The sequence below is a fragment of the Nerophis lumbriciformis genome, linkage group LG03 (genome assembly GCF_033978685.3).
Source record: "Nerophis lumbriciformis linkage group LG03, RoL_Nlum_v2.1, whole genome shotgun sequence".
Classification (NCBI taxonomy): domain Eukaryota; kingdom Metazoa; phylum Chordata; class Actinopteri; order Syngnathiformes; family Syngnathidae; genus Nerophis; species Nerophis lumbriciformis.
The window spans coordinates 57,667,228-57,680,866 of NC_084550.2; the positions used below are offsets into that span (position 1 = coordinate 57,667,228).

A 13,639-nucleotide genomic window follows, 5' to 3' on the forward strand; every position below is an offset into this window, starting at 1 on the left:
CGTACAAGCATGGCAACATAAGCTAGCTGAATTCTGATTGGATAAAAACTCCAACCTAAAAACAACAGCACTGGAAGGAGCATTATATGACATGAAGAGAATATGAATACTTTTAGATATTTAGGAAAAGTAAATTAAAAATGACTTTTATCTTTAATTACGATCATGATTTTAGGCCAGCAGAAAAGGCCTTGCTGGAAATGAAGGCCCACCACTGACACTATGTAATGTTACTAGATAACTCATTTGACAAATGTAATGGTACGTTAGCAATGTAGCATTAACATAACCAGACTACATGCAGATGAGGTATAAAAAGGCTCCTTATATTGCATGAATGTATATAGTCGTTTCAAAGTGGGAGATGGACATTATGATAACACATACCGTATTTTTCGGAGTATAAGTCGCTCCGGAGTATAAGCCGCACCGGTCGAAAATGCATAATAAAGAAGGGAAAAAACATATATAAGTCGCACTGGAGTATAAGTTAGGGATGTCCCGATCCAGGTTTTTGCACTTCCGATCCGATATCGATATTGTTTTTGCACTTCCGATCCGATACCGATACTGACCGATACTGGCCTATCCGAGCATGTATTAAAGTTTAAAGTTATTTAGCCTACATAGTTGTCAGAATCATGTTGAAAAGGGTTTTAGTGTACTCTTGATAACAACTAGCCATCTGAATTAGGGGAGTTTGAATAATACACAATGGTTGGTAACAAGAAACTGACCTGTTTATTCAAGGATAAACACAAAATAGACAAAAATTATACATGACAAACAGAAATGGCATCATTGAACCTAGGGCTGGGCGATATGGCCTTTTTTTAATATTGCGATATTTTAAGGCCATATTGCGATACACAATATATATCTCGATATTTTGCCTTAGCCTTGAATGAACACTTGATGCATATAATCACAGCAGTATGATGATTCTATGTGTTTTGATTGATTGATTGAGACTTTTATTAGTAGGTTGCACAGTGAAGTACATAGTCCGTACAATTGACCACTAAATGCGAACATCCCAATAAGTTTTTCAACTTGTTTAAGTCGGGGTCCACTTAAATTGATTCATGATACAGATATATACTATCAGATATATACTATCATCATAATACAGTCATCACACAAGATAATCACATTGAATTATTTACATTATTTATAATCCAGGGTGTGGAGAGGGGTGCCGGATGTAAGTGTCAAAAAGACAGCCAAAAGAGTTTGATATGAGAATAAATCTAAAGTTAAAATATAGGGTAGAAATGCACCCATTTGCAGGAAATGTAGTCTTGATTTTCAAAATTTTCTTTCAAGGCTTAATTGCATGTCTACATTAAAACATTCTTCTTCATACTGCATTAATATATGCTACTTTAAACTTTCATGCAGAGAAGGAAATCACAACTAAAAAAAAAAATCACAATTTTTTTAATACGGTGTTGATGTGGAAATTTTTGCCTCGGCATTTCAATGGTGTGGCACCGAACGGAGATAAGCGTCTCGACAGACCTTACAATATTTTAACAATGATGACGAAAACTGTTTTCTCTGTCGTGTCCGTGTGTCGAAAATTGTTATGCGCTTATTTTTTTATTAGATTTTGTGCGTGGCATATAATTGCTATGCGCAGAGGACGCTTGAGCATTGCACAGGCGCGCACCTTAGAGGGAGCGTTGGTCACACGGCTGCGCTAGCATCACAGCTAACGTTAGCCATGCTGCTACGTATCTGCTGGGAGAGGGCGAATACGTATGTGACGTATGACGTGTCAGTATGTGACGTATGACGTGACAGTATGTGACGTATGACGTGACAGTATGTGACGTGTGTAAGAAGGTGCGCTTGCTGTCTGTGAGTGAGACACAGGAAAGAGTGAGAAGAGCCTGTCGTGTAATGCCAGCAGCTAAAAGCAACTGCGTGAGAATCCACAGACCTGTGAATGTGTTGAAGGTGTGCTGGAAAATGCGGAACGGTAATTAGGGAGCAGCAGAAAAGTGGAATGTATTATTTAAATCGGTGCGTTGGAAAACACGGACCGGAGTTTTTTTTAAAAACTGGATCTGGATCGGCATTTTCCCATGCCTTGCCGATACGCATTTTTTTGCAAATATCGGCAGCCGATCCGATCCAAATATCGGATCGGGCCATCCCTAGTATAAGTCGCATTTTTGGGGAAATGTATTTGATAAAATCCAACACCAAGAATAGACATTTGGAAGGCAATTTAAAATAATAAAGAATAGTGAACAACAGGCTGAATAAGTGTACGTTATATGAGGCATAAATAACCAACTGGTATGTTAACGTAACATATTATGGTAAGAGTCATTCAAATAACTATAACATATAGAACATGTTATACGTTTACCAAACAATCTGTCACTCCTAATCGCTAAATCCCATTAAATCTTATACGTCTAGTCTCTTACGTGAATGAGATAAATAATATTATTTGATATTTTACGCTAATGTGTTAATCATTTCACACATAAGTCGCTCCTGAGTATAAGTCGCACCCCCGGCCACTCTATGAAAAAAACGGCAACTTATAGTCGGAAAAATACGGTACGTAGCTTGTATACTGAGAGCTGAAAGGCAATAAAAGACAAAGCTAACAAAGTAACCTCTCTCCTTGGTTCTGAAGTGTGTCCATCTGCTGTTGATATGAGGGCAAACATACTAGTTTGTTTCATGCAACGTTTGGCAGTACAATAACCGAGACGGTTTATCGAAATTTTACACATTTTTTATCATCCACTATGGAATTTGTGGCATACGAAAACCGAGGTTTGACCGTATATATAAACCCATTTCAAATCAATGTGACACACCAAGCCGAGATGTCTCGATTCTTAGATTACGTTTTAATTCAGACTCTGTTCTATACAGCAACATGTAATATACATTTTATACAGTACAGTACTAATATTTCTCTATACACAGGCTCATAAATGTATAGTACACATTACACACATTGAGTATTAACACAAATGCGATTACACGGATCTCTTTACAGTAACATCACAATGGCTCTCTTTCTGTCCGGCAGATGATTGTGACCAAAAAAAGAGAAGAAAACGAAAAAAAAACAAAACCCAAATCTGACACTTCAATATTTACATCCCTGAAAAATGTACATAAACACACAAGAATGACTGACTTCAGTTGGGTTCACACTTGGTGTAAAAGAGGGTGAGAATGGTGGAGGGTTAGCCCAAAAGGTCTCCCAAGACTTGAGTTCATACAAAGATTAAAGTGTTCTCTACCTATTTGGTGACATGAATCTTTACTTACGGCAACACACGTTGAAGAAGAGCTGATTAAGGGCTGGTGTATTATTTCACGTCCAGCACATTTGTAAATACAAGCCCTGAGGAGATAGAGAAACAGGAACAGTGTAAATAAGTCCAGGACTCTGCTGTGACAAGTCAGTTTAGTAGTATATGTGATATTTGTCTAAGTCAGTACTTCTACGCTTTAAAATACTTCAATACCTGCTGTGACTACAGAAACAGTGTCAGGTGGCCTTTTTTTAAACATTTTATACAAAATATTGCCCTTTGATTTCCACGTTGAAGGTGATTATAAACACAATTAGCTGGCCACGCCATTAAAGTCCCCCTGTTTCCCGGTTTTCCCGGAACTGTAAATAGCAAAAAAAAAAGAAGCAACAATTGTGTGTTCACATTCTTTTTGTTCACATGTTAGGGGTCATTGCTTTGCTCGTTTGGAACACACAAACATGATCACACATACTTTTGTTTGTCACACCCACGAAAAACACCACTCACCTTTCACCATGTTCCTTTTAAAAAATGGTTTTAGAAAAAAAAAAAATAGTCATGCCTTTTTAGCTTAATTTAGTTTTAGAAATTGGTGCCTTTTTAAAAGTGAAATATCCTTTTTTTTTGCTTTTTTATAATCACAATGTAAACTTTCAATCCGAATACTCGTAATTACTGACCATAGTTTTCTCTCACTCCGACTTTTTGTAAACATACAGCAGCACCACAATACTGTCTTTCACTAACTTAATTAAGGCATGAAACATATCGGGGGAAAAAAACATTTGTTCTCGCTGAGAATACGTGTGCAGGGAGCAGGCTTGTGCAAAAGCCGTAATTTGGAATTTCAATTACATTTGTTGAAAAAATCAATTTAATTGGCTCCACCTCACAGGATGTTGAATTGGAATCACAGGAAGTGGAATTGCAATTCTGATAAATTCTTTAGGGCAAAGTAAAAGGAACAATGTCTAACAAAGGATTAGAATAAATACAAAAAATACTTTGCAAACAGTAAAATCTTCGAATACTTGGATCAAGCTTAGCATTCTGGAAAAAATAAGTATTTTCCCACCATTATCCTAAATTATAACAATGTTATAATTGTTATTAAGTTCATTAAAGAAGCACTAAGTAACTTTTCAACCTTCTCCTGAGTGCGTCTCTGTTGCTTTTACTTGCACTTGGCAAGGTTGAGGAGGGTGGCAGGAACCCTGCCACACAAAAAAATGACAAATATGCTGACTTGGTTTACGGCTCGTGTCACTCTCCCTTTCCCCATTCGTTAAAAAGACGTAAGTTGATGCGAACGCCCTGGTGCGGCCGGAAAACAAAAAGAAGAAGAGGAACTCCTACGTGCAATTACTTCTATCATGGCCGGAGCTCCAAAACAACCAAAGAAACGAAAAGTTTTGCCCGAGGAGACAAAAAAATAAAAATCAAAGATCAACATTGCTCCGGCTTTAACTCGCTGGCGTGAGCTCAAAGATGAAGAATTTCAGACTGATGCTGCCTTAGCTATGTTCCTGCTAAACTAGTAAGTACATTTCGATGGTCAAATCAAAATGATAATGCTAATATTAGCTATCGGAAATTTGCATGATAGGAGCCACCAGCTTGATAGTTCGCAGTTCCACATTGCTTTCTTCAAAAAACCTTCTTTCTTCTTTACTTTGCTTCAGACCTGTATCCGCCTCTATACATTCATGGATGGAATGTACTCCGCATTCTGGAATACTGTCATTTTTTGCCATATATAAATACAGTATAAATAAATACTGCAATTTAAAAATCTGTATATTTTTAAGCATATTCTACATATTTGTGGCCTAAATGAAGTGGTAAATAAAATCTTATATGTTGCACAATACATTACATTATTGCCTTAATTTATATTACCATGTTATTTTTTTGGTGATTAATAAATATGATCACCAAGCGGGAATTCTGTTAATGGGTTAAAAGTGACAATAACAACAGGTTGTCTTAAGCGTGACAATAAAGTTCACCATTTTTTGGTAGAACAATTTTTTGATGGAATTTCATCTTTGACTCCAGCCTCATCGACAGCACATCTCCACAATGTTGAGACTTTGGCCTTAGCGATGTCAAGAAGACAACAATGGGACATAGCATCGGACTCAGTGCGGCACTTGATGTTAACAAGACTGCTTTCACTGGCTTTTTCTACATCAATAACACAGCTTTGGACACGCAATGCTGACAACACGAAATGTTAACAACACAAATAATTATAGTAGCTGCGACTGTCAAGTTGACTATCTTTGTGCAGAACAACCACCGTCCGTGGTTTCAGCACAAAAAAAGACTAATTCTAACTTAAAGGAATTACCCAGGATGTGATGAAGTATTTCCATGTCATTGCCATGTTGTAGTTGCCGGGTGACAACCATAGCAATTTTTGATTTGATTTTTATTAAGGATCCCCATTAGCTGGTTGCCTCAACAACCCACTAGTCTTCCTGGGGTCCACAATCAATACAATTACAAGTAAAAGCATATAATTATTACTACACAATACAGAAAAAAAATAAAAATAAAAGCATCAATAAAAAAAACAAGCAAACAATTTACATTTACAATAATAATTACCATATAAATATAACTACACAATATAAAACCAAACAAATCAACAAGCAAACTAATTTAAAGACTCAGATAAAACATTACTTTCTTTTTAAAAACCTGTTTACTTTCAATGCCGGTGAGAATTTTAGGCAGGTTATTCCAGAGCGATACAGATCTATAAATAAAAGATTTCCGCAAAGCATTCTTCCTGGGACAAGGGAGTACAAAATGCCCCTCACTGGACGCCCTGGTATTATGATTATGTATAGCAATGACGCTTGAACGAGCGACGACTAAATGTTCGACTGGAACTTTCAATTCCGCTTCCTTCAATTTGTATTGGGATTGCAATTCCACTTCCTGTTTAAAGCCTGAATTAAAAAAAAATCTAATTCATCAAACTGGATTTAATTTGGGAGACATTCTCAGTTTGATTTGGAACTTTACACAAGCCTGCCAGGTTTGGTGTGCTTTTTTTAATGACTAAGCGCTGACCAGTGTCTGTTGTGTATATGTGTGCGTGTGTGTGGTCTATGCACAAGCACAAGGGTGCAGAAGCCATTAGGTAAAGAGCTGATGTCATCCAGGCCTCGCTGTATTGTGGAGCATTTTCAGGTGTGATGTAAGTTAAGAAGTGCAGAATAATGGCTCTTGTTAGACCTCACCTAACGTCACATCAGCCTGCAGGCGGAGGTCACGGGATCAGTCCTTTGTAAACTAATTGCCTCTCACACACATGCAAGGATACACACGCCATCCATCAACGGAAAACTGCACGCAATTGTCAAACAACCACACATACGCACGCACGCGATGAAGACCAGCCTCATTCCCTCACAGCCTCGGTGAGGCATCGATCAGTGCCGTCGCTGGCCTCCACCCGGGCCTTGCGAACCTTCCTCTGGCCTCCCCCTTCCACCCAGGAGTTATGAATGACCGTACCCCCAACGGGAGCTGGGTCCACCTGCAGAAGGGAAACAACCCTTTTTTTCACCCGTGTTTTGAGGGCACGCCGCAGCTTCTGCCTGGTGAAAGCGTAGAGTAGAGGGTGAAAGATAGTGGTTCCGTACGCCATGGCCAAGAAGCAGAGACGGACCCGCACCAAGCCATCGCTGGGGCCCATACACAGAATCAGAATGTTGACTGCAGACAATGGAGCCCAGCAGCCCAAGAAGGTGGATATTATAATGAGCGACATTTTAAGGACACGCCGTTGACGCTCTCGTCGGTCCCTGTGTCTACGCACGGCTCGTCTCAAGGCGATGATCGCAGAAACCGAGGCCTGGACGCCCATGGAGGAAGCCGGCAGCGGGGAGGTGGCGTGGGTCTGCGTGGCTCCAGAAGCCGCCGGAGTCGGAGAAGCAGGAGTGGCAGGGGTGGTGGCGATGGGGGTGGTGGCGGCGGTACTGACGGTGGTGACTGTGGCACCGCTGTCAGATATCCCCTGGGGCATGGAGCAGAGCGGTGGAGGGGATGTCGGGGTCGGGGAGGGAATAAGGGGAGGATGAGAGAGATTCTGGTTCTGATTGGAGGAGACTACCTCGGTTGGCAAGGTGAGGTCCTTCTTCTTCGTCCTCCTCCTGCAGCGTATCCTGCAGGTGGAGTCCTTTGTACGGCTGCCCCTCATCATGTGGGAGCCTATGCGGATGTTGAGGGCCTGTAGGATCCGGGAGTAGGTGAAGAACATGACAACCACAGCGATGAAGAAACACGGCACTTGGAGTAACAAGTGGTAATACATAGCCATTCCCGTGTAGTACCCTTGCCCTCCGACACACAGCAACGTTCTGTTCTGCCATACCGGAGAGAGGTTGTGTGAAAGCGAGGAGGGCTGCATTGAAGGTAAAACTGAAGGTGAAAGAGAAGAAGAATAAAGCGTTGTGTGCCCAGTAATCGACTCAAAGTCTATGTTCTCCATCCCTGGCTCTTCATCCTCGCTGTCCTCCGCCCTTGAAGAGAAGAAGTCCCCCTCAAGGAAAGGAAGGAAGAAGACGGCCAGAGAGACCACCCACACAGCTGCCAGGAGCAGTCCGGCACGGCGGGGGTTCAGGAGGCGGCTGGCGGGACGCACTGAGATGTCATAGCGGTCCAAGCTGATCACCAGGACATTCACAGCCGTGGCCACACTGGTGAAGGTGACGCAAGCTTCGTGGAAGCAGCACAACGTCGCCAGTCCACCGACGCCGCTTCCGTTAGCCGGGACTAGGATGACGGCCACTGTGAGCGGCAGACACAGCACACAGACCAGTATGTCCAGGACATGGAGGTTGACGGTGACCAAGTTGCTGACTGAATCCACCAGGTTTGACTGAGCGCAGTACAGCACCAGCACGGTCAAGTTGCTGCTGAAGCCCAGCACCAGCTCTAGGATCAGCACAGTGGTCAAGGACACCTGGAAGCCCAGAGGGTAGGCGGCACTCCAATCCTCCTCCGCCGCACCCCCGCCCCGTCCATCCAGCAGGCCTACCCCCTGACCATCGCTGGTCTCCGGGAGGTCACGATAGCCTTCGGTCTCCATTGGCGCCCCGGTACCTCTTTACACATAGCAACAGCGGCTACCACGCCACATGCTTTTCTTCGGCTTCCCACGAGACATTGATGAAGATGGTGGCCAAAGTGGTCTTCTGCAAAGAGAAAAAACAAAGCAGAAGAGAAAGACTGAATTTTGTGTGAATTGGCACAAGTGCGACATCGCAAATTCCTGCAAGGACTGCATATGGTGATCCCTTGAGGAGGTACAGTAAAATAGTTGCTCAGGGCTGTACTCACTTTTGATGATGCTGATAGATTGTTAGTATAGTAGTTTCAGTTTTAATGGCAATTATTTCATGTGAATTGTGAATTATATTTATATAGCGCTTTTTTCTAGTGACTCAAAGCGCTTTACATAGTGAAACCCAATATCTAAGTTACATTTAAACCAGTGTGGGTGGCACTCCCCGCGACCCCAAAGGGAATAAGCGGTAGAAAATGGATGGATGGATGGAGGGTGGCACTGGGACCAGGTGGGTAAAGTGTCTTGCCCAAGGACACAACGGTAGTGACTAGGATGGCGGAAGCGGGGATCGAACCTGCAACCCTCAAGTTGCTGGCACGGCCGCTCTACCAACCGAGCTATACCGGCCCATGACAAATATATTTGTCCAAATGTTTTGTTTGAATGAGTTTCACCTCAATGAATCGCATCTCCTTCTTACCGACAGCACTCGTGCAGCCCTACACCATGACTACGACCACCAAGTTTAATTGTAGGCAAGACACACTTATCTTATACGTTTTTTAAGACCACAATGTCTGTTTACGCATTAAGGTTGTCTCTAGAGATGTCCAATAATGGCTTTTTACAGATATCTGATATTCCGATATTGTCCAACTCTTAATTACCGATACCGATATCAACCGATACCGATATATACAGTCGTGGAATTAACACATTATTATGCCTAATTTTGTTGTGATCAGAGGTGGGTAGTAACGCGCTACATTTACTCTGTTACATCTACTTGAGTAACTTTTGGGATAAATTGTACTTCTAAGAGTAGTTTTAATGCAACATACTTTTACTTTTACTTGAGTATATTTATAGAGAAGAAACGCTACTTTTACTCCGCTACTTTTATCTACATTCAGCGCGCTACTCGCTACTAATTTTTATAGATCTGTTAATGCACGCTTTGTTTGTTTTGGTCTGTCAGACAGACCTTCATAGTGCCTGCGTTTCAACAAATACAGTCACTGGTGACGTTCACTCCGTTCCACCAATCAGATGCAGTCACTGGTGACGTTGGACCAATCAAACAGAGCCAGGTGGTCACATGACCTGACTTAAACAAGTTGAAAAACTTATTGGGGTGTTACCATTTAGTGGTCAATTGTACGGAATATGTACTGTACTGTGCAATCTACTAATAAAAGTTCTAATCAATCAATCAAAGTGTGAAGGAAAAAAGACCCTTTTTTATTTCAACCGTACATCCCGTCAAAAGCCTAAAGACTGACTGCACAGTTCCTGTCTTCACAATAAAAGTGCCGCTCCATCGCGCCTGCGCTTTCAAAATAAGAGTCTCCGAAAGCCAGCGCAAACAAGCTAGCAAGCTAGCAAGCTACGGAGTTTGCCGCCAATGTATTTCTTGTAAAGTGTATAAAAAACGAATATGGAAGCTGGACAAAAAAGAAGCCAAAAACCAACCACTTTCATGTGGTATTAGACAGGAGGGAGGAACTTTTTTTCTCCTCCATTTGAAAACTTGGACGTTATCATCACTACTGTCTGATTCCAATCAATGCAAGTCATCAGAATCAGGTAATACACCAACTTATATTCTTGTCTTCATGAAAGAAAGGAATCTATATGTGTTAAACATGCATGTATATTCATTAAAACACCTTTAACATGTAAATAAAAACGGCAAAATAAATAAATATAAATTATATACTGTATATATCAATGTATGTATATATATATATATATGTGTATATATATATATATATATATATATATATATATATATATATATATATATATATATATATATATATATATAATATATAGTGTGGCGGGCACTAGGACCATGCTCACACTCAGCAGAATGGGTGTGGTTTGTGTGTCTTCTTGGGCACACTATTAAAGTGCATATTTTGTATTATTGTACATTCTCATGTTGGCAGTCTTACAATAAAGACCTGAGAGAAACAACGCTGTGTTTCTTGCGTTTGCCACAATATACATATATGTGTGTGTATATATATATATATATATATATATATATATATATATATATATATATATATATATATATATATATATATATATGTATATGTCTCCTCTCTGAGCTGCCACCTTACCGTGGTAGAGGAGTTTGCATGTCCCAATGATCCTAGGAGCTATGTTGTCCGGGGGTTTCTATGCCCCCTGTTAGGGTCTCCCAAGGCAAACTGGTCCTAGGTGAGGGATCAGACAAAGAGCAGCTCGAAGACCTCGATGAAGAACATAAACAAAGGACCCAGATTTCCCTCGCCCGGACGCGGGTCACCGGGGGTGGGGCACGATGGCGAGCGCCTGGTGGCCGGGCCTGTCCCCATGGGGCCCGGCCGGGCACAGCCCGAAGAGGCAACGTGGGTCCCCCCTCCAATGGGCTCACCACCCATAGCAGGGGCCATAGAGGTCGGGTGCAGTGTGAGCTGGGCGGCAGCCGAGGGCAGGGCACTTGGCGGTCCGATCCTCGGCTACATAAGCTGGCTCTTGGGACGTGGAACGTCACTTCGCTGGGGGGGAAGGAGCCTGAGCTAGTGCGTGAGGTGGAGAAGTTCCGGCTAGATATAGTCGGACTCACTTCGACGCACAGCAAGGGCTCTGGAACCACTTCTCTTGAGAGGGGCTGGACTCTCTTCCACTCTGGCGTTGCCGGCAGTGAGAGGCGACGGGCTGGGGTGGCAATTCTTGTTGCCCCTCAGCTCAAAGCCTGCACGTTGGAGTTCAACCCGGTGTACGAGAGGGTAGCTTCCCTCCGCCTTCGGGTGGGGGGACGGGTCCTGACTGTTGTTTGCGTTTACGCGCCAAACGGCAGCTCAGTACCCACCCTTTTTGGATTCACTCGAGGGAGTACTGGAGAGTGCTCCCCCGGGTGATTCCCTCGTTCTACTGGGGGACTTCAACGCTCATGTTGGCAGCGACAGTGAAACCTGGAGAGGTGTGATTGGGAAGAATGGCCGCCCGGATCTGAACCCGAGTGGTGTTCTGTTATTGGACTTTTGTGCTCGTCACAGATTGTCGATAACAAACACCATGTTCAAACATAAGGGTGTCCATATGTGCACTTGGCACCAGGACACCCTAGGCCGCAGTTCCATGATCGACTTTGTAGTTGTGTCATCGGATTTGCGGTCTCATGTTTTGGACACTCGGGTGAAGAGAGGGGCGGAGCTTTCTACCGATCACCACCTGGTGGTGAGTTGGCTGTGATGGTGGGGGAGGATGCCGGACAGACCTGGCAGGCCCAAACGCATTGTGAGGGTTTGCTGGGAACGCCTGGCAGAGTCTCCTGTCAGAGAGAGTTTCAATTCCCACCTCCGGAAGAACTTTGAACATGTCACGAGGGAGGTGCTGGACATTGAGTCCGAGTGGACGATGTTCCGTACCTCTGTTGTCGAGGCGGCCGATTGGAGCTGTGGCCGCAAGGTAGTTGGTGCCTGTCGTGGCGGTAATCCTAGAACCCGTTGGTGGACGCCGGCGGTAAGGGATGCGGTCAGGCTGAAGAAGGAGTCCTATCGGGTTCTTTTGGCTCATGGGACTCCCAAGGCAGCAGACAGGTACCAACAGGCCAAGCGGTGTGCGGCTTCAGCGGTCGCGGAGGCAAAAACTCGGACATGGGAGGAGTTTGGGGAGGCCATGGAAAAAGACTTCCGGACGGCTTCGAAGCAATTCTGGACCACCATCCGCCGCCTCAGGAAGGGGAAGCAGTGCAGTGTCAACACCGTGTATGGTGGGGATGGTGCTCTGCTGACCTCGACTGCGGATGTTGTGGATCGGTGGAGGGAATACTTCGAAGACCTCCTCAATCCTACCAGCACGTCTTCCTATGAGGAAGCAGGGCCTGGGGAATCTGTGGTGGGCTCTCCTATTTCTGGGGCTGAGGTTGCCGAGGTAGTTAAAAAGCTCCTCGGTGGCAAGGCCCCGGGGGTGGATGAGATCCGCCCGGAGTTCCTTAAGGCTCTGGATGTTGTGGGGATGTCTTGGTTGACAAGACTCTGCAACATCGCGTGGACATCGGGGGCGGTACCTCTGGATTGGCAGACCGGGGTGGTGGTTCCTCTCTTTAAGAAGGGGAACCGGAGGGTGTGTTCCAACTATCGTGGGATCACACTCCTCAGCCTTCCCGGTAAGGTCTATTCAGGTGTACTGGAGAGGAGACTACGCCGGATAGTCGAACCTCGGATTCAGGAGGAACAGTGTGGTTTTCGTCCTGGTCGTGGAACTGTGGACCAGCTCTATACTCTCGGCAGGGTCCTTGAGGGTGCATGGGAGTTTGCCCAACCAGTCTACATGTGCTTTGTGGACTTGGAGAAGGCATTCGACCGTGTACCCCGGGAAGTCCTGTGGGGAGTGCTCAGAGAGTATGTGGTAACGGACCTCGGATAAGCGGAAGAAGATGGATGGATGGATGGATGGATATATGTGTGTGTGTGTGTATATGTTACTCATCAGTTACTCAGTACTTGAGTAATTTTTTCACAACATACTTTTTACTTTTACTCAAGTAAATATATAGCGGGGGGGTTTATATTGTAGCGTCCCGGAAGAGTTAGTACTGCAAGGGATTCTGGGTATTTGTTCTGTTGTGTTTATGTTGTGTTACGGTGCGGATGTTCTCCCGAAATGTGTTTGTCATTCCTGTTTGGTGTGGGTTCACAGTGTGGCGCATACGGTATTTGTAACAGTGTTAAAGTTGTTTATAGGCCACCCTCAGTGTGACCTGTATGGCTGTTGACCAAGTATGCCTTGCATTAATTCGTAATGAGAATAGCCGGTGGATATTATGTGACTCGGACGGCACGCAGAGGAAATGCCTTTAACGTTTATTGGCACTCTGTACTTCTCCCTACGTCCGTGTACACAGCGGCGTTTTAAAACATCATACATTTTACTTTTAGAAACCGAAACCGATAATTAAGAAACCGATACTGATCATTTCCGATATTACATTTTAAAGCATTTATCGGCAGCCCGATATTATCGGACATCCCTAGTTGTCTCC

At 43.7% G+C, this 13,639-nt stretch overlaps 1 protein-coding gene across 2 annotated transcripts in view; it reads right to left on the bottom strand.

The window, feature by feature from the left end:
* Positions 1 to 2,862: 2,862 nt before the first annotated feature.
* Positions 2,863 to 13,639, bottom strand: part of LOC133587402 (G-protein coupled receptor 22-like) — a 58,916-nt gene continuing 48,139 nt past the window's right edge. For both annotated transcript variants that reach the window (XM_061939917.2, XM_061939918.2), the window contains exon 2: positions 2,863 to 8,509. In XM_061939917.2, coding sequence (XP_061795901.1) covers positions 6,712 to 8,403 — 1,692 coding nt within the window. In that variant the 5' untranslated portion in view covers positions 8,404 to 8,509 and the 3' untranslated portion in view covers positions 2,863 to 6,711. The remainder of the gene's footprint in view (positions 8,510 to 13,639) is intronic.